This window comes from Aulonocara sp. 'chitande type north' Nkhata Bay, linkage group LG16, assembly GCF_057382095.1.
Source record: "Aulonocara sp. 'chitande type north' Nkhata Bay isolate Kocher_YH1m ecotype deep benthic linkage group LG16, A_spYH_male_GT1.1, whole genome shotgun sequence".
NCBI lineage: Eukaryota > Metazoa > Chordata > Actinopteri > Cichliformes > Cichlidae > Aulonocara > Aulonocara sp. 'chitande type north' Nkhata Bay.
Window position 1 is genome coordinate 15640500 of NC_141359.1, and position 21865 is coordinate 15662364.

The following is a 21865-nucleotide window of genomic DNA, read 5'->3' on the forward strand; positions in this document are numbered from 1 at the left end:
TACGTGTTTCAGAATTATACCACGGAGTCAGGTACTTCTGATTTGAGGCCTTAGTTTTCACAGGAGCTACAGTATCCAGAGTCGTACGTAGTGAGGAGGTGAAATTATTAACAAGATAATCGACCTCTGTTGGGGTAGCGTTCAGATAGCTGCTTTGCTCTGTGTTGGTACAGGGCATTGGAGATGATAACAGTGGGTGGATTATATTCTTAAACTTAGTTACAGTGCTTTCAGAAAGACATCTACTGTGATAAAGTCTACTCTTCACCGCTGTGTAATCAATTATTGTAAAAGTAAATGTTATCAGGAAATGATCAGACAGGAGAGGGTTTTCAGGAAACACTGTTAAATGTTCAGGTTCGATGCCATATGTTAAAACAAGATCTAGAGTGTGATTAAAGTGGTGGGTGGGTTCTTTTACATTTTGAGAGAAACCAATTGAGTCTAATAACAGATTAAATGCCATGTTGAGGCTGTCATTTTTAGCATCTACATGGATGTTAAAATCACCCACAATAATTATTTTATCTGAGCTCAGAACTAAATTAGATATAAAGTCTGAGAAATCAGACAGAAACTCTGTGTAAGGCCCAGGTGGACGATAGATGATAACAAGTAAGACTGGTTTCTGAGTTTTACAGCTGGGGTGGACGAGGCTAAGCATCAGGCTTTCAAATGAATTAAAAGTCTGTCTTGGTCTTTCATTAATTAATAGGCTGGTGTGAAAAATTGCTGCCACACCGCCCCCTCGGCCTGTGCTTCGAGATTTCTGGTAGTTAGAATGGCTCGGGGGTGTTGATTCATTTAAACTAACATAATCATCCTGCTGCAACCAGGTTTCTGTAAGGCAGAGTAAATCAATTTGTTGATCAATTATTAAGTCATGTACTAACAGAGACTTGGAGGAGAGAGACCTAATATTTAATAATCCACATTTCACTGTTTTACTCTTTGGTTCAGATGTGGATACTGTATTGTTCTTTCTTTGTAATTGTTTATGTTTAAGTTGTTTGTTGCTGGTTTTTAGTTTGTTTTTTGTCTGTTTGGGAGCTGACACAGTCTCTATGGAGATGGGTTTTTGGGGGGGTAGCAGGAGGAGAGAAGCTGCAGAGAAGCGTGTAAGACTGCAACTCTGCTTCCTGGTCCCAACTCTGGATAGTCATATTTTGGGGGGTTTAATAAATTTGTCCATATTTCTAGAAATGAGAGCTGCTCCATCCAAAGTGGGATGGATGCCGTCTCTCCTAACAAGACCAGGTTTCCTCCAGAAGGTTTGCCAATTATCTATGAAGCCCACATCGTTTCTGGGACACCACTCAGACAGCCAGCAATTTAAGGAGAACATGCGGCTAAACATGTCACTCCTGGTCTGATTGGGGAGGGGACCAGAGAAAACTACAGAGTCCGACATTGTTTTGGCAAAGTTGCACACCGATTCAATATTGATTTTAGTGACCTCCGATTGGCGTAACCGGGTGTCATTACTGCCGACGTGAATTATGATTTTACTGAATTTACGTTTACCCTTAGCCAGCAGTTTTAAATTTCCTTCAATGTCGCCTGCTCTGGCCCCTGGAAGACAATTGACTATGGTTGCCGGTGTCTCTAGCTTCACATGTCTGAGAACAGAATCGCCAATTACCAGAGTTTGACCCCCGGCGGGTGTGTCGCCGAGTGGGGAAAAACGGTTAGACACATGAACGGGTTGGTGGTGTACCTGGGGCTTCTGTTTAGGACTATGCTTCCTCCTCACCGTGACCCAGCCGCCCTGATTCCCCAGCTGCTTGGGACCTGCCGGGGAACAGCTAGCGGGGCCTACGCTATTTTCGGCTGCACCAGCTACAGGGGCCTGGCTAGCTGCGGGTGAATGAAGGGTGCGAAGCCGAGTCTCCAATTCAGTAATCCTGGCCTCCAGCGCTGCAAATATGCTACATTTGTTACAGATATCATTACTGTATCAAAGACTGAGGTTAGGTCCAACATAAGGAGGACAGGACAGTTTCCTGTGTCACTTTGCACCAAAACACCATTAAAGATAAGAGAAGAGCTATCTCTGTTAATGTTCTTTAAAACAGCAGTTAGCTGCTTAGCAACATTTTTCTCAATAATAATTGGTCTATAGCTGCCCAAGAGAGAAGGGTCTAGTGTGGCTTTTTTAGGATAGGGTGACTAACCGCATTCTTAAAGTAAATCGGGACTTGACTCGAGGCCAGAGAGGAATTAACAATATGAGGGCTGATGGAGCGAAAAACATCTTTAAACAGGGAAGCAGGTAAAATGTCTAAACAACAACAGACTTTCACAGAGCCAACTGGGTTGGTTCAGGAAGAGAAACAAGTATAAAATGATCTAAATTTACAAGCTGAGCTGGGGCAGAAATGGACAGCTGACAGAGAAAGGTTATTTCTAATATGAGTGATTTTTTTTTTTAATTTTCACAGTCGATGTCAGATGACATGGGAACAGCAGGTGAAGCAGGGGTAACAATGTTATTAATAGTGTTAAACAGAACCTTAGGATTGCCTGTGCTTTTAGAAACCAGACTGGAGAACAGGCAGCCCTCGTTTCTCTAACAGAATTCGTAAAAGACACCAAAATATCTTTGACATAAATTAAATGAACTTGCAAACGACTTTTCCTCCACAAGTGTTCAGGTTTCCGGCAAGAACGCTTTAAAGAGTGGATAAGGCCATTAATCCACGGTGAGGATTTTAAAACAGATGCTGATCTCTTTGTAAAAAGGACAGACACTGTCTAAAATAGAAAGGCAATAGTGGTTAGTCAAGACATTTACATCACTAACAGGAGATAACAGTAAATTAAAAGCAACACAGTAATGATTAGAAATAACAACAGGGGCAGATAAGATCCATGTTAAAGCCCAAGGTTAAAACAAGAGGGTGTCCTTTTGTGTAAAAGAGGCCAGATACATGCTGGGTAAAATGAAAAGAGTTCATAAGGTTGATGAAACTCCTCGCAGAAAGAGTCGTCATCGATATGAATATTAAAATCACCAGAAATAACTAGTCTGGACAGATTCAGGGTGAAAGACAAAAAGTAATTTGAAAATACTTTGATTTGACCGCGTCGTTGGTACACTATAGCGCATGAAATAAAATTCTCGAACTTTAAAGAGCAGCAGCTCAAACGAAGAGAAGTGACTGACTTTGGATGAATGGCTGGGAAACACCGCAGCAAGGCCTTCTCCTCAGCCCGACGTCCGTGGCTGGCTGATTAAAGAATAACCCTCCGGGCACAGCTCAATGAGGGATGCATAATCTGAGTTGTGCTGCCAGGTTTCAGTGAGCAGTAAGAAGTCCAGTTTTTTGGAGCTCAGCTCTCAGGTAGAATTAGACTTGTCTGTAGAGTGAATAAGAGAGTGGGGGAGGAGGAGGAGGAGGACGAGGCAGCGACAAAGGAGTCAGTGAGAAGAGTGGAGGAGGATTATAAATACCAGCGAAAATAGAACCTGGTCGCTCAGCTCCCACCATCTTATCACTGAACACCAACATGTATGGGTGGGCAATGTGAAAAGAATCCTTTTTTGCACTGGATCTGTTTTTAGAGAGGTATATTGTGATGTTAATATATACCTTATACCCATATATGTGTTGAAACTAGGACTTTCTTGTTCCTGGAGGTAGCGGCTCTGTGCATAAAACCAGTTGTTTAGGTACTCCAATACAATCCAATGCCTCTATACCATTTACCAAAACTGGTTTGACCCAATGATAGGCTAAATCCCAGAAGGCATGACGTGACCTTATGTGAACGATAATCCAGAATCAGCCCAGTTACACTGGCCAAAGCCCAGGTGCTGAAAACGAACGAGGCGTATGTAGTGTCCAAACTGATACTCACACACATAATACACAGTCCCTCTGAACACTGTTAGTGAGCCACAGTGAAGTGTGGCCACACCAGGCCTTAATCAATTCACCTGACTACGTGATTCAGATGACCTGGAATAGCAACTTTAAAGTATAGCAGAAGGCAGGGGACAGAAATACTTGTGCTTTTCTTCTTTCATTCACTAAAAAGTTTTGATATGAAATACTTGCTAAATATAATTTTACAATGTAAAATAGAAAGAAATTAACTGGGAATGTTTAAAAGCACAAAGCAGGATAAGACAGATAAGTCAGTATTTAGGCATTACTGTATAAGATAAGATACAGCCAGGAGTTCGTGGAGACCACCCATGCAGTTAAAAGAGTCAGTATTGGACTTAAAAGACCTAAACGATGTAACTTCTTGGTCTGAAGCCAAACAAAAAGACTTCCAATTGTGTAGAAGTTTAAGGACGAACAGCCCTCGCCTACTTTGCTGTGTGACCTACAGTATAAACTTAGCAGGTGATGTTATAGTCTTAATCACTAGTTACAGCAATTCAGTTCAATTTTATTTACATTGCATCAAATCACAACAATAGCTGCCTCAGTGAGCTTTATAGTGTAAGGGAAAGACCCTACAATAATACAGAGAAAACCCACAAAATTAGACAACCCCCTGTGAGCATGGAAATGGCGACAGTGGGAACGAAAAAATCCCTTTGAACGCGAAGAAACCTCTGTCAGAATCAGGCTCAGGGAGGGGCAGCCATCAGCCACGACCGGTTTTTGGTGAGCTGTGGACGACGAGACAAAAGATACACTGTGGAAGACAGCCAGAGATTAGTAACAACTAATGATTAAAAGCAGAGTTAAAAAACACTCAGTGCATCATTGAAAGCCTCCAGTTGCCAAAGACTTAGAGAGATTTAAAACTAGAGAGCATGTCTGTTTCCTGAATCCAAACTGAAGGCTGGTTTCACACAAGAGGAGTCTGAAAGCTGAAGGCTCTGCCTCCCATTCCACTTTTAAATATCATAGGAACCACAAGTAAACCAGCAGGCTAATAATGAAGTGCCCTGTTGGGGTGATATGATACTATGAGCTTCTTAAGATGGGGCCCAGTCTATGATATGTTTATTGGCTTAGACCTGGTTTCAAAATACCAAGACGGAGATGGCAAAACCACTTCACTAACCAGTTGGTGACTTCATGGCAGCTGTATCCTTTATATACAGTCTGTTTGTAACTGCTGTTAAGTTCACAATATCAATTTAAAATCTTCTCAGATGTCAGAGTCCCAACGTGTTTCTGTTGGTTCAAACTATCCTCTAATATCTTCAGCTTCCTAATAGAACAACCACAGTTTTTAAAAAATGTCCAGGAGGACAATCAGCCACATTAATGATGGAGGAATCAGAGTGCCCACGATAAATGCGGCTATTATGAACACACACATGATTTTCCTGCTATGATGCGACAGAAATGTCTGCTTGTGTGTAATGTTTGGGTGACTGCACGGTTTCATCCATGTAGTGTAGGTCTGTGAATTTAAAAACTGGAATGAATCTCTGGTTGAAAAATGTCAATCCTTTTCAGTGGAAAGCAGAGAGCAAATTTCCTGCCATCTCATTGATCATCCAATCCCACCCAGTCAGTCTGTCAGACACACTCCCACACAAACCCACGCACACACACCGAGTGCTACGCAGAAACACTTTTTACTCACTCAGAAACTGCTTTTAATCCTCCTGCTTCAGTCTCATTGTACACCCTGCTTCTCTCTGTCTCTCTGCCATGAGTCCAGCTGTGGGCTCATCTGCCACAGATATTATTCATCATGCTTCTCTGTGTCTGTCACATTCACAGACACAGATGCACTTACACACAGGTGGAGCATGATAATTGCTAGTCCAGTTGGGGATGTGGCAAGTGGCAAATGGCATTCAGTGCAACAGCAGAGGCTTTATATTCTAGTGCTCATACATGCAGAAATAAACCTTTTACCTTTGTTATGAAGTGACCCTGAATGGCAGTTCAGCAAATGAGTCCTTTAATCTGTCACACTCAAATCTGTGAACCATCCCGATCTTGCATCCCCCCATCCAACACACACTCTAATTGCTTTGATTTCCTGTTCCAGATTTATGCCATATTGTCTCCTTTTTTTGCTAAATGCGCTTAAGCTTAGACTGATTTCACTGGATTAAAGGCAGCAGTGAGTGCCATATTGATTTAATTCACAAGGGAGACAGCAGATGACAGGGGAAGGGAGGGGAAGTGAGCGGGCCGTGTCATGATTTTTGGCTTTTCCCAGCTTAATCTTACAGCCGGAACTGTACATCAGATCTAACACTATTTTCCCTCTCTTCTCTGTCTGTTTACCTTCACACCATTTCCAGAGCACCACAGCCAGTTTCAAAGAGCAGTGTGGGCTCCCCACTGTGGCCAAACTGAAGCAGTGCATCCAGACCTTGGGCACGAGGCTACAGAGTCCTGAGGGCACTATGGGGGCCACCATGGTTCTGAAGGATGGCTATCCATGTCTGGAGCCCCTGGTCGGCCTCTCGGAACCAACTCGCAAACTGCTCGCTGCTTATGAAACGGTCAGTAAGACACATTTATTGAGCTAACTGCTTCCTTAAAAAAGAAAGTTGCATTAATTCCTGTCTTGTGCAAACATGAAGAAAAATTTCTGACGAACTGCACAGACAAATATCGCTGTGAACTGCATCGTAGTTGCTCTAGGAAAATGATTGTAACTGGCCAATCCTGTTTATGATGCAACACTTTTTAGACCATCAGCTTGCACTCGTCATAGTGGTGTAACCTACGTTTTTGCTGCAAGCTGGAGGTCATGAGTCAAAAAGTATTTGCCCTTTTTCCTGATTTCTTAGATTTTTGCATATTTGTCACACTTTGCCCAACCATGAACCATTCTGCTCTCTGCTAGAAAATCTGCAAGGATAATTCCCAGTCATTTCATGCCCTGACGCTCATGCATGTTTATGTTATGCAGCAGGAGAAAGGTCTGAAACAAACCAGCAAGTCCACCTCTCGATGGCTCTAAACCCCCCCAAAACAAAACAAGTCCAGACTCACCGTTTATTCTGATCTTAAGGCGCTTAAACAGACGAATTAAGACAATCCTCTGCAAAAGAGTGGGCCAAAATTCCACCACAACTAGTTATTAGGTTTAGGGGACATTACTTTTTCACGTGGTCTTTTAACAAAGGCAATCATTATTTAAAACTTGGATTTTGCATTTTCTTGGATTATCGTGGTCCAATATTAAAATTAGTTTAATGAGCTGAAGCATGGAAGTGTGATAAATATGCCAAAAAATATGAACTCAGTTGGGGGCTTATAGGGCTTTACTCTCTCTTCACTATGACGGACCGGTGCAGCGTCCACATCACTGCAGCCGCAGCACCAATCCATCTCCCTTCTCCCGTCACTCGTGAACAAGACCCTGAGATACTTAAACTCCTCCACTTGGGGCAAGAACTCGTCCCTGACCCGGAGTGGGCACTCCACCCTTTTCCGGCTGAGGACCATGGCCTCAGATTTGGAGGTGCTGATTCTCATTTTCACTGCTTCACACTTGGCTGTGAAACGTTGCAGTGCGAGCTGGAGGCCATCCCCCGATGAAGCCAACAGAGCCACATCATCTGCAAAAAGCAGAGATGAGCTCCTGAGACCACCCAAGTGAAAGCCTTCTGCCACTTGGCTACGCCTAGAAATTCTTTCCATAAAAAGTATGAACAGAATCGGTGACAAAGGGCAGCCCTGGCAGAGCCCATCACCCACCGGGTGTGAGTCTGACTTGTTGCCGGCTATGCGGACCAAGCTCTTGCTACGAATGCCTTCTCCAAGTCCACAAAACACATGTAGTCTGGTTGGGCAAACTCCCATGCTCCCTCAAGTATCCTTGAGAGGATCAAGAGCTGGTCCAGTGTTCCACGACCAGGATGAAAACCACATTGTTCCTCCTGTATCCGAGGTTCGACTAACAGACGGACTCTCCTCTCTAGCACCCTGGCATAGACTTTCCCAGGGAGGCTGAGGAGTGTGATGCCACTGTAGTTGGAACACACCCTCCGGTCCGCCTTCTTAAAGATGGGAACCACCACCCCGGTTTGCCAATCCAGAGGTGCCCCCCTGATCTCCACGAAACATTGTAAAGGCTTGTCAACCAGGAAAGCCCTACAACATCCCGAACCTTCAGGATAGTAGGGTCTTCCGTAGGGTCTTGACATGGAAGACCCTACCAGGGGACAGAAGCCCCCGGACAACATAGCCCCTGGGATCCCTGGGACACACAAACCCCACCACCACGATAAGGTAGCGATTCACGGAGGGGGTTAGACTAATAATCATTAGTAATCTCCAGGTCTGGATCAAACCATAAGCTGGGGACTGAAGTTTAGGTTTGAATAATGCTCCTGGTTAGCTTCCACCTGGTGGTTTCTCAGTCACCAGGACCTAGAATGTCAGTTAAACCACACCCAGTCTCAGACATAGCTTTCTTTGAGGTCAAATGTCAACCTAATTTTCAGTAGTTGTTTTTTTTTTCAAAACAACCATCTGCACCAATCAGAAAGAGTGAATTTAGCCAATGAAATCATAAATATAATGATTATGAGACTTGACATGCTAGGTGTTTGCAGTGCTAATTTTAACTGTGCTTTGTGAGACCTACGTTTATGTAGTTAGACCATGATATGTATCTTCCTGAGCTCTGTGTCACTTACGAGCTCCTCATTATGCTGCTCTTGCTAATTTTGCTCCTTTGGCTGAAACCTTTAGCATCAGAAACTTTTCCACAGTTTGTGAAGTTTTTTTTTGACATCTAACACTGCATCACTGAGTGTGCAGACCTTTGCTTACGTACATTTGCATCGTCTATAGGCATTAATTATACAGCAGCTCTGTGGTGACATGCATGAAACCGTCACCCACGAGCACGCACACACACACACACACACACACACACACACACACACACACACACACACACACCTCCTACTCAATCTCCTCTTGCATTAGATCAGGACGAGACTCTCCCACCTCTTTTAGTGCTCAGCTATTTACTCCTACACATACCTCAGAACAATGTGGTTATTTACGTATGTGAGTGCAGCTGATGATGTTTGCGGCAAAACCCAGCAAATGCAGCCCAGCAGGTCAGTGTCATGATGCCATAGTTGGTGTGATCTCCAATCAAACATCACACCTCTTCAGCCTTTCTGAGCACAAACACACAGCGCTCAGTCACCACACAAAAAGCTCCCTCTCTCTTCCTGTATTTAGCCCTTTTTTCCCTTTTTATTTCTTTCAGTGATTTGAGGCAACCTGACTGATTTAAATGAGAAAATATAGTTACAACTCTTGCTATAGTTAGTTTAGCAAATTCTTCATTATTTAGAGATAGCAATGACATCAGTATGTTCCCATGTTGCAGAACTTTGCCGTACTAACCCAAGCTGCTTGGTCTGCAGTGCTGTTTAAGTGGGTGGTACGTGTCATCCACAGGGATACCAGGACCCAGAGTGTTCCAGCAGAACACTGATGTAATTAGAAGAAAATCGAGGATCAGTTACTTGATTTTATATAAGTTTAATGTAAAATGTCATCATTTGTTTCACCCAATGATTTAGGTTAGGTTATTTTAAAACAAAGAAAAACAGTACCTGTTTACATCAAGGAAGATGGAACCTGCTCAAAACCTACTTAAGAGTGATCAGTTCATTACCATAGTCTAATATTTTCAGCTCTGTTGTATTTCATATCTGCACAAGCTGTGATCAGAAAGTTGTATATTGTCTCAGCCCAGGACACACTGACAAAAGAGATTCTTAATATCAAGAGATTAAGTACACTGTTAAAAAGTTATTTTGCTTGTATTTAAGCTACAGTACATGCCTGTATGTCATTTTGCTCTCAGTTTTGTATCATGTATATAAGTAACTGAGAGATTAGAGTACGTACTGTACGCCTGAGTATCAGTGTAATGGTGAGAGAGTTGACTTAGAAGTGACAGGCAACCAATGTTACATCAGCAGTTACATCAACACACTTTTTTGCTTCATTCAGTGTTTTTTTTAACGTACTGCGTAACACCCTGCACATATAAACGATATACCCCCTAAAGAGTATCCATACTACATTTTGTAAACAAAGAAAGACATTTTGTAAACAAAATCTCTGGGCATAATCTGTACCCGACCAGGTGATTTAGCCATGTATAAAGAGAGCCTATTAACTTATTACCTATCGTTAATTTTATATGCATGTCTTTAGAGTGTGGGAGGAATCTGGAGTATGCCCACTCAGAGAGGTGTAGCACGAATATCCAAATTCCACACAGAAAGGCCCAGATGACCGGGGCTTTTAATACTTGATAATAAGTTGCCCATTTAGCTGATCTCTCCATCTCTGGACTTGTTCTACTATATTTAGATTGCTCTCTGGAAGTCCCATTCTTTTCCGTTACATTTTTAATCTCCTCCAGTGTGTAAAAACAGCTGCACTTTGACTTGATTTTAAACTTAAGGAACAAGAACAAAGTACCAGAAAGGTTCTGGTCATTTACATTGAAAGCTATCCCTCAGAACCCTCATGACATTACAGTAGAACTGATGCCTGGACATTGTGACTCTGAGGGAAGAACAACCTCGTGAATGTCTCAAATAATATTAGCATGGCCGTGGACACGCTCTTGACTTTATGTGCCACCTTTGGGGGAAAACAGCTGGAGGCACGCCTCTCAACGCCAACGATGATCCTTCACGATGATTTTTGCTCTCTGTCTGGTTCAGAGTGCACAGTGCTATTTTACATCGTTTCCTAATAGTCATAATGGGACTTCCAGGAAACCTTGAGATTCAAAACCTTAATCTGTAGCCCTGAGATTCCCAGGAGAGTATCTGGAAGAAGAAAATGGTCACATTTAAATCAGGTAAAGGTTAGATCTTGTATGGCCCAGACTATGTGATATGTCACATTTTCAAATACACTACACTAAAATATTGGGCCACACCTCTTAATCTTTGAATTCAGGTGTTTTTAGGCCCTTATATCCTTATATCTGCACAAAGTCAAACACTGAGCAATGCAATCTTCCTTTATAAACATTTATGAATAAATGGATTGTTGTAAAGAGTCTGGGATGCTACCGTTGCAAAAAGTCAGTTTGTGAAATTTCTTCCGTAAATAGTCCATGATCAGTGGTATTATTGCATCAACTGGAGCATTCTGCTAGTTTGTACAAGTAAGAGCACTCCCAGAGCTACAAAATGACCTTGAGCTGGCCACAGGTATGAGTGTTTGGTCACAGGCAGAACAATGTTTGCCAAACCTGCTATGACAATCAGAAACAGACTTGAAGAGGTTGGCCTGGGGCCCAGGCACTCTTAAGTGAGCGCTGAACTCGACGCCTGGCACCGTGGAGCCCAGTTGGTATTTGCCATAGAATGCAAGAATTGGCAGGTCCACCACTGGGTCCCTGTGTCTTTCACAGACAGCAGGTTCATCCTGAGCACATGTGACAAACGTGGAAGGGTCTGGGGGAACTTCGAACATTATCCTGCCTGTGATGTCGTTCAGCATGACTGGTTTGGTGGTGCGTCAGTGATGGTCTTGGCAGGCATATCCATGGAGGGATTGCTTAGTTCTCTACACACTAGGCAACAGCACCTTGACTGAGTTTTGATATCCAGATATAATCCTTGGACTCATTGTCAGAACCCGTGCTGACGCATGGGTTCCTCCAACAATGCTCGGCCTCATGTGGTGAGAGTATACAGGCAGTTCCTCCATTGACTGGCCAGCCTGGTGCAGATCTGGGAGGAGACCCCTGGACACCATCTGTTGTCTCGTTTGGAGCATGCCCTGATATTTTCAGGCATGCATACAACCACATGTTGGCCATACAAATTACCATTTTAAGCGAAAATGGTGAAAATAGTGAGATTTTGACAAAATCAACTAGTCTGCTGCATAATTTTTTTCACTTTTCGGGGTGTCTTTGAATTCAGCCCTCTGCAAGTTGATAATTTTCATTTCCATGAAGCGATGTGGCCTAACACATTATTCAGTCCATATGAGTCCAGATATCCAGCATGATACTTTTCCCTCATTTACTTCCAATGTGCTTGCAAAGGGTTCGCTTAAAGACTTCCACAGACTCCTAGAGGTAATGGACGGGAACTAAATTTCAGTCTGGCTTTAGAAAAACCCAAACACATTTGAGAAAAAGTGTTACTTAGAGTTATTCATGACACTTTGTTGAGTGCAGACAGGGTAATCGTACTGCTACACTGTTAAAAAAACGTCTTAAAAAAATGGTAATATTCCGGCAGCTGGGGCGCCAAAATACTACCGTAAAATAACATCCATAGCATTACATTTGAATTCAACAGTTCGATCTTTCCAATAACGGACAGATATTTGTGAAATCATGATACATTTCTGAATATATTTTTACAATCTAAATATGCATATGTACAAAAAAATATATTTAAAAAACAAGTAAATTGTGTTTTACTATATGTACAGTGATGTTATGTTATTTTACTTTTGACATGTAAGATCACAGTCTACTTATGTAAATTTAATGATATTCTAGAAAGACAGTACAAAACTGTAAAATATACAGTAAGATACTTTGACATTACTATTTTTTGGAACAGTGTATTTTGCTACACCCGGCAGCATGCATTTAGTCTTTTATCCCCAACGCTGTTGCACAAACGTCCTTTTACCATTCGGTTGGTACAATCAGTGTCTCATCTTAAATAACTTGTGCCATCCATAAAGTTTGGGACAAAGATCATTTTTGTTTTTTCTCTGTACATCATCACATTGGATTGTAAATCAAACAATCAGTATGTGATAAGTTCAGACTTTGGGCGTTAATTTAAGGGGTTTTACATGCACAGTTTCAAGATTACAGCCAATTTTATCCCCAGTCCCCCAGTTTCAGATGTTCAAAATTAATGAGAGAATCTAACATGAATTTCAAAATAAAAAGGTTTTAATACTTGGAGAAAAAGCCGATGTCCACCTGAAGTCAAATATTCTGTTTCCTCCCGTGAAATGCTTCGATGTTGTGAAGTTCTTTTTCTCAACCATGGAAATAATTCTGTCTACAAGCAGCTTCAGACCTTTTGGTGCACCACACTGATGATTTAGCCTAATCTCTCTCTCTGAAAGATTTGTTTTGTCTCTAATGATGGCCTCCTTCACCTGCCCTCACATCTCTTTGGGCATCACCTTTAAAATGACATTAATGTTACTGTGACAATCTTTAAAATACAAATTGAACATTGTGAATCAACTTCAGATATTATGTCCACTTCATTTGACATGAAATACGAGGCAAAGGGCCTCACATGGCCACATGGCCGCAAAACTACTTGTCAGTCAATTGTCCAATTAATTTGAACCTCTGAAAATGGAAGACGGGGCACAGTTTGTAAAACCTCTTGCATTTAAGCTGAAAGTCTGTACTTGAGTCTCAACACAGTGGTGCCTCTGCATATCACTGCAGTAGATGCAGTAGCAATAACATTCATTACTTTTGTCCATATATTGTACTGCCTTCTGAATACTTGACATAGTATTTTTCATAAACCTTGAACATATAAAAGGACCAAAAAGTGAACATAGAAATTGTCTTCCTGTTTGTTCAGATGATTGCTGCCCAGAAACAGCTGATCGAGAATGCTGATGCAGTACAGGAGAGGATCGCTCAGGTGCAGAGGGAAGGTAAAGTATGCAGAGATGGATGAAAGGCTGCGTGGCTGGTGTGAGTGTCGTTTTGATCAGGTCTCATGAATAAAAGATCTGCAGCATGGGATATTCCCAAATTCTAACAAATCATCAAATAAGCAAGTCTGACTGAAACATCTAACAGTAGAGCTTAATTAGGGTGACTCGTCAGAGAATGGCTCTGCGAGTAAACAGCTTTGCATGTGGTGGCTGTAGCACTCTCTAAATTGGGTTCCCATGAGGCACATATTTACAAAAGTATCTCTGTTTGAAATGTTGTTTACAATAAGTCAGCTGTTCTCTGTCACATTTGTACTGGATTTTCTGAACAGCTTATTTTCCAGCGTGTTTTTGCCTTTGGATGATTGACCTTTATGTGTCAGTGCTTTTGCTTTTACGTAAACATGTCAGTCTGGTTTAGGGATAGCTGAGGGAAATCATCCATACGCTTGACAGCTATATTTCACCTGAATTTGATTTGCCGATTCCCAAGCTGCTCTGCCTCAATAATGCTCCTGCTTTCGTGCTTCACAGGAATGGACTTCCACGAGGATCTCTCTCGGCTTGGAGAGAAGGAAGGACTAAAGGGTCGCAAGCTTAACAAAGCCGTGGAGAGTTTCACCTGGAACATTACTGTACTTAAGGTAAAGGAAGGCAGAACATAAATAAATATAAACATTTTGTAGGACGAACTTTGAAAAATGTATCTGTAATTTCAGAAGACAAACAGTGACAATAGCTTCAGGCTGGACGAGGCCTTTACAGACCGGACGCGTCAAATTCGTGCAGATATTTTGTTTGTTGAAAATATTTCTGGGCTCACTTCCTAATGCAGCCATTGACACCGAGCATGTAATTTCACAGGAAGAATTTTCAGCATTATTTCAGCTTGATTTTTTTTTTAAAACAATGATTTATTGATTTTTGGAACAACACAAACAGCAACAAATCAGCACAGCCAAATACAAATAAGAAAAAGAGAAGAAAAAACAAATACAGGTACATGAGTTACAGATATACATGTCTGGGTCAAAATATGTACAGCGTTTCACATTTGAAGTCAAGGGAAAGAAAAAAGAAAAGAAAAAAAGGGGAGAGAAAAAAAAGGGAATACAGACATTAATTATTGTGTTTAAAAACAAAATGTGATCCCCCTTTATGTAATAGCACAGCAAGGTCACGAGGTAGGTGATCAGGCAAAGGCTACATGTCCTACAGAATGCATTACAATTGCCCTTTATGATGGCACTAAGGCGCTCCATTGTCACACCTTGAACATTTCTCTGTACCATTGTGTAACAGTGGGGAGCTGTCTCTGAATCCATTGAAACAGTACACATCGCCTCGCTAAATGTAAAAGTTTACCTAACAAAAGCATCTGTACAGAAGACAGAGAGAGCCCTTCTATAGATAGACCCAGAACGAACAGCCCAGGGTTCAGTGGGATCGACTGGAGAAGGATTGAGCGAAGCTCTATAGCAATATTTTTCCAAAATCTAGTAATTAAAGGACATTGCCATATGCAATGGTAGTAGGTCCCCACATCCGTATTGCACTTTACACAAAGAGGAGAAATCTGAGGATGAATTTTATTTAGAAACTCTGGCGTACGCTGCAGTCTATGTAAGATTCTGTAATGGCTTTCCTGGAGTCTGTTACAGGAAAACAATTTCTTGGCAGATCTAAAAGTTTTGGACCATGCTTCTGCACTAAGCTGAACTTCCAGGTCGGTTTCCCACCGAACCCTGGCCTTATCAGTGGTTACAAAATTCAAAGACAATAACTTCCCATAACAAAGAGAGATAAATTTCTTTTTAGTGATTATTTCCTCATTAAATTTAAGAAGAAAGCTTTCAACAGGATTCAAAACTGGTTAATTGGCTGGAAATTTAAGGGAATTTACAAAGTGCCTTACTTGTAGGAACCCAAAGAAGTGTTTCTGTGGTAAATTATATTTAATTTGAACTTGATTAAAGGCCATAAAACCACCCCTTTCAAGCAGATCGCAAATAAATCTTATATTTTTAGAACACCAATCATCAAATATACTATACTTTCCTCCCAGGTCAATACCTGGGAGGAAAGCTTTATTCCTAATTAGAGGTTGTAGTGCACTAGAAAAACCTCTTCTTCCGACGTGGACAACAATATTATGCCAAACCTTAAGTGTAGGCATCAAAATGAAATTATTTCTGACACCAAGAGGAAGGTCAGCCAGATCAATAGATAAAAGACTAAGAAGCGAAAGAGGGTCACAGCACCAAGTATCTACCGGTGGCTCGCCTTGGTACAGAAAGGAATGTAACCACCCTGAGATTATTTGTGCATGGCAAGCCCAGTAATAATATAAAAGGTTAGGAAGTGCCTGCCCCCCCTCATCTGTAGGCAGTTGTAAAATCTGTATCTTTAGTCTAGATTTCTTCCCATGCCATATAAATTTAGAAAGATATCCCTCAATCTCTGAGAATGTTTTTCTGTTGATCCTGACAGGCAACATTTGTATGGGATATAATATTCTGGGTAAAACATTCATTTTGATTAAACTTATTCTACCCATCCAAGACAGGAGGAGGTCAAACCATCTATTGAGGTCATTCTTGATTGAGCCCACAATTGGTTTAAAGTTCAACTTGTACAACTCTGTTGTGTCTGCGGACAGCCTAATACCTAAATATGTAAAACCAGTGGTTGACCACCTGAAAGGAAAATTAGGAGGAGTGTCCCACCTCCCCCCATCACCCAGTGGCAAAGCTTCAGATTTATCATAATTTATTTTATACCCTGAAAAAAGGCCAAATTGATTAATGATATGTGTCAGTGCAGGAATAGTTTCTTAGTTTCTGGCTTAGTGAGAAAGAGCAACACGTCATCTGCGTAAAGGGAAATTCTGTATTCAGTATTCAACAAGGTTACCCCACAGATCTCAGGGTCAGTTCTTACAGCCTCTGCCAGTGGCTCCAATGCAAGTGCAAACAGTATGGGAGAAAGGGGGCATCCCTGACGCGTTCCTCTACCCAGTGGAAAAACATCTGAGACCGAGCCGTTAACCAACACCCTTGCAGCTGGGGCCCCATACAACAGTTTGACCCACTTGACAAATTCAGATCCCAAACCAAATCTTTCCAAAACATCAAATAGATACTCCCACTCCACCCGATCAAATGCTTTCTCAGCATCCAGTGAAATTGCAAGAGCCCTATAATTGCAAATCTTGCAATCTACACCGAGTAAACTTATAGGTCCGTAAGATGTACACAGATCTGCAGGTTTATCCTTCTTTAAGATCAGGGATATATGGGCAAGGTTTAAGGTGGGTGGAAGTGTGCCCCTCTCAAGAGATTCTACATAAATTTTTAATAAAGGACCCACCATAAAACTCTGGCCCAAACCCGTCAGGGCCTGGAGCTTTTCCACTCTGTAAGGATTTGATTGCATCTAAAATTTCCTGCGCCCTAATAGGACTGCAAAGATCTAATCGACTTTCCTCTGATTGTATAGGGAGATTAACATTATCAAGAAACAATTTCCTAGCGTCTACAGTATTTTGACACTCAGGGGAATATAAGTCCTGATAGAACTCTTTCATTATTTTGCTGATAAGTTTAGCCTCGAATTGTAAAACACCTTTCTTATCTTTTAGAGAGGATATTGCATAAGAGCCCTTTTTCCCCTGGGCAAGTCGGGCAAGTAAGCGTCCAGGTTTGTTGCCCGATTCAAATAATCTATGCTTTGCATAGAATATTGCAGTTTCCGCTTTCTGAGTTAGTAGTTGGTCCAGGGCTGATCTGGCTGCATCCAGTTTTTTAAGCACAGAAACAGACGAGGATTTCTTAAACTCCCTCTCCAAGTTAGTAATGTTGCGTTCAAGTACTAATTGTTTGGCTAAGGTGCTTTTCTTTTTCGCTGAGGTGAAAGAGATAATAGAGCCCCTGAGAAATGCCTTACCCGCCTCCCATAGAGTAGAAGCACTAACCCCCGGTAAGTCATTTGTAGAAAGAAAAAGTTCCCACTGATCTTCTAAATATTTTACAAATTCAGGGTCACTAAGGAGAGCTGGGTTTAGCCGGGCCAGTGTCTAGACAAGGGATCATAATAAGGTGGTAATAACTCCATTGAGACTGATGAGTGGTCTGAGAGAGCGCATGTGTTGATCAAACAACCCCGAGTTCTGTCAAGGACAGATCTAGAAACAAACATGTAATCAATTCTGGAAAAAGAAAAATGGGGGCGTGAGAAAAATGTAAAGTCTTTCACATGTGGATTACAAACTCTCCAGGCATCAAAAAGACCAAGATCTGAGCAGAAGTCCATTGCAGCCTTTGCCATTTTTGAAGGTGGTTGAGATTTTGGTGGATTATAATCAGTTTCAGGACTCAAACCACAGTTAAAATCCCCACCAATTATTACGTGATTCGGACACACAGAGGAGGTTTTTGCCAGAAGGTTTGAATAAAACAATCTATCAAAAGTATTTGGTGCATAAACACTTCCTAATAGAATTTGCTCCCCATATAAAAGCCCAGTAATCAGAATAAATCGTCTGTCCGTATCCCTTACAATAGTATTTAGAGTGAATGGTAGATTTTTATGGATCAATATTGCAACGCCTACTTTTAGAGTTAAAAGAGGAATAGTAAATTTGTCCCACCCAATCACGCTTGAGTTTTAAGTGTTCAGAATCTGTGAGGTGAATCTCTTGCAGTAATGCAATCTGCACTCTATCTTTTTTGAGTGAGGAAAGTATTTTGTGTCTCTTAAAAAAGTGATTAATTCCCTTGACATTGAGAGTTATAATTTTAATGTTACTCATTGTAAAAGTTGTCAGTCATTGGACAAAAATCGTCAACCCGAAGCAAACAAAAGACCAATCATGATAAACTTTTAAACTTTTAACATAATTTTTGACGATTTTTTTGGATACGAATAAACGGATCTGACCGATCAGACCTCGGCATTTGGTGAAAGTACGCTTGTAGCTCAGAACAAACATTGGTACTAAATAACAATAACATAACATGTACAATGATGTGGAAATAATACTGTTTTATAGTATTATTATTATTATTATTTATTTATACTATAATTATACTATTTTAGCTCAGGCACACAGATAGATGCAGCTTCAGCTCCTGGATCAGCTTCTTCTCATGAGGATTGGATAAATGCAGAATATCTGTGCCGTACTTTTCTTGTTTAAAAACATCAGGGCCAGGTCATCGTGGCTAGATGTCGACTTCTTTTTTAAAATTTTTTAAGGACATATTTCCTGTAACAATGCAATTAGTTCAGTGTGCGTATATACACTGAACACGTATGTATATATGTTACCAAAAATTCATAATTTGCTGTTGCTTTTTCACAGCGCGCTCGGTCTCGGCCTTAGGTCCTCAAAGACTCTTGGCTCAGTTTGTTTCTGCATGATGTCAATCAGAGGCAGCCAATCAGAAGAAAGTTGACGTAAAGAAAGAGGAAGGGAGTTAATTTTACAGTCACACTCGGTCAGGCAGTGGTTGGTCTATAAAGGGTTAAGCAGAAATTCTCTTTCATTATTTACATTCAAAGTTGAGCCACAACCTCATAGATTCGAAACACCAATTCCTCCACAATTAATGATGTAATTCAGGGGTGGGGAACTCCAGGCCTCGAGGGCCCGTGTCCTGCAGGTTTCAGATGTGTCCTTGATCCAACACAGCTGATTCAAATGGCTAAATGACCTCCTCAGCATGCCTTTAAGTTCTCCAGAGGCCTGGTAATGAACTAATCATTTGATTGAGGTGTTTTGACCCAGGGTGAGATCTAAAACCTGCAGGACACCGGCCCTCAAGGCCTGGAGTTGCCCACCCCTGATGTAGTTGCTGCAGGACATCAGTTTCATGACACTTTTCATAAAGCAATAGAACCAGAATAGAACAAACTGAGTCGAGTCCTCGATTACAAATGTGTCGACAATCTCTCTGCGTTTAAGAATTGGCTGCAGTCAGTTTGAGTCGGACTGTAACTGTAGACAGGTTGGCTCCCACTTTGAGACCTGTGTGCAATCGCCTTGCAATCTGAAGCAGTCCAAGAGGTTGAGCATGCGGTTGAGGGCATGTCTTAGCATGACTATGAGCAATCAATCATTGAATTAAAAAAAGTAATGCAATCATTGGGCAAACTCCACATTTTCCTTGTTGCAAGGAGGCTTCTGTCCTATTTTCACTCTTGCTGAGCCATAAGGCAGCTTGTTTTAGACAGAGCCGAACCAACGGCAAGAACGAGATAAATAAGGATTCATCTTGTTTAGGGCTGCCACAAACGATTATTTTGATAGTCGACTAGTCACCGATTATTTTTGCGATTAGTCGACTAATCAGATCATGCATCCATTGGATGTAAAACGTACAGCTTATTGCACCAGCATGTGTCTGCTCTTATATAACTATCATTAGCTTACAGCTAGAAGTGTTTAAGGTATGTGCTAACTAAAAATAAAGACAAGATGATAGTTTCTTAAATTTTAATGAAATTTGCAGATTGTTTCGTTGGAGTTTAATAAACTCAGCCGTCTGCTCCTTGCTATCTAAAATATAACGGGACACCGTAGTATATTCTCGAGGATCTCACACTTCTGATAATCAGTTGTCTGCTTGACGTTTATTCAGCTGTGTAAAAACAATACAATAACATTTTTAAGTTATCTAAGTGACTTATGTATGTTTAACCTGAGTAGCGAAAGACAGCGGTGGGTTTGAAAACGATTTGCCGGGAGTCCGGTGTTCTCACGGCCCTAATGAGCCTTGCCCCCGGCTCGCTATCGAGCTAGTGGGTAACAGACGTCTCCGAAAACGTCAGAGCGCTTTTGAAAATATGTGGTGTCCTGATAAACTGAGCAGATATTTGAGGTTTACACAGCTACATTCTCGCCTGAAAATATGTTAAACGTTTATTTTGTGACCCAGAAAGAATAATAAGAGTAATATTAAAACTAACTAGCTGCCGCCATTGTTGGAAACTGAGCTGGGCCGCGCTATGAATTCTGGGACAGAGCTGCTTCTTCTTCTTCGGGGTTTAACGGCAGCTGGCATCCTTGTACATGCAGTGCTGCCATCTTCTGTTTCAGTCCCTTATTACACTCTTAAATCCTACTACTTATTCTTGCGTCTTTTGTGCTCTAACAAAGCTTCAAACGACGTCGTCGACGATTTTGATAGTCGACGTAATCGTGACTAGTTGACTAATCGTGGCAGCCCTAATCTTGTTTGGAGCTGGGATCGTGCAGAGCTGCTACAGGGGAGAACAAGAATAAACATATGGAGCCTGAAATGAGCAGAATTTCAGCTTTTTACATACGAGGAGAATTCCCCCCAACACCTCCTGCATACACCCGTCCCTAATAACAAAAGACTATAAAACTATTTAAATGTTACCTTTTGCTTTCATTGAAGTTCATGACTTTGCAGGTATGAGTCAGACTCACGCGTCTTCCTTTGTGCTGCAGGGACAGAGCGATCTGTTACGTGGGGCTAAGATGGATTCTCTGGATGCCCTGAGGCAGCTGGCTCTGGCCTGTGAAGCCTGTGGACTCACCTCCTCCTCTTCTTCCTCCAATTCCTCATCCTCCAATTTCTCCACAGTTGAGCTGCACTACTCCTCCCACCCCCTGTCCGGCCGCCGAAGCAGCACACACGGCAACGGACGCATCTGAGACCCACCTGCCCACCCCCCCCACCCCCCGGGTCCAACACACTGCCAAAGATGAAAAGGGATTGAAAAGAGTAATTACAGAGGATAGCAGACAGAAAAAGAAAAGAAAAACCTGGACCTGGGTGTGTAAAGCAACAGATTAGACATAGATTTCTCTATGCTAGAGTGTATTCCTGTATACAGTGCAGTAAATGTGTAGACTAAAGCCTTACGGTGAGTCCAGCCTGCAGAGAGGCTCCTCATGAATGTCTGCCGGTGGAAGAAAGACGTTAAACACAGGAACTTAATTTTCTGAGAGCTTAAATCAGCATTTAAAAGTCAATAGTTTCTTCCTCATTAATGAGGAAATCAGAGACAACTTAGTAGTTTGTGACACTGGAGCCCCAGATGATGACCGTCATATTACTGGTGTTTCGTTTCAGAGGTGAAGTTTTGGAAAGGAGCGAATGTAGAGCTGTTAGTTTGGCCTGTCCCTTGGGAAGGCAGCAAAATTGCCTGTGTGTGTTGGAAATGGTGGAAAGGTGCAATAACAGATTGAGAAAACCTCACAGGTGGAGAGTTGCTGATTACGTTAGCCT

General features: G+C 41.7%; 1 protein-coding gene across 1 annotated transcript in view; it reads left to right on the top strand.

The window, feature by feature from the left end:
* plcl1 (phospholipase C like 1) overlaps positions 1-21303 on the top strand; it is a 135548-nt gene extending 114245 nt beyond the window's left edge. The window contains exons 9-12 of the mRNA XM_086266754.1: positions 6233-6436; positions 13526-13601; positions 14139-14248; positions 21082-21303. Of these exons, the coding sequence (XP_086122880.1) occupies positions 6233-6436; positions 13526-13601; positions 14139-14248; positions 21082-21288 (597 nt within the window). The 3' untranslated portion in view covers positions 21289-21303. The remainder of the gene's footprint in view (positions 1-6232; positions 6437-13525; positions 13602-14138; positions 14249-21081) is intronic.
* The last annotated feature ends 562 nt before the right edge of the window (positions 21304-21865 follow it).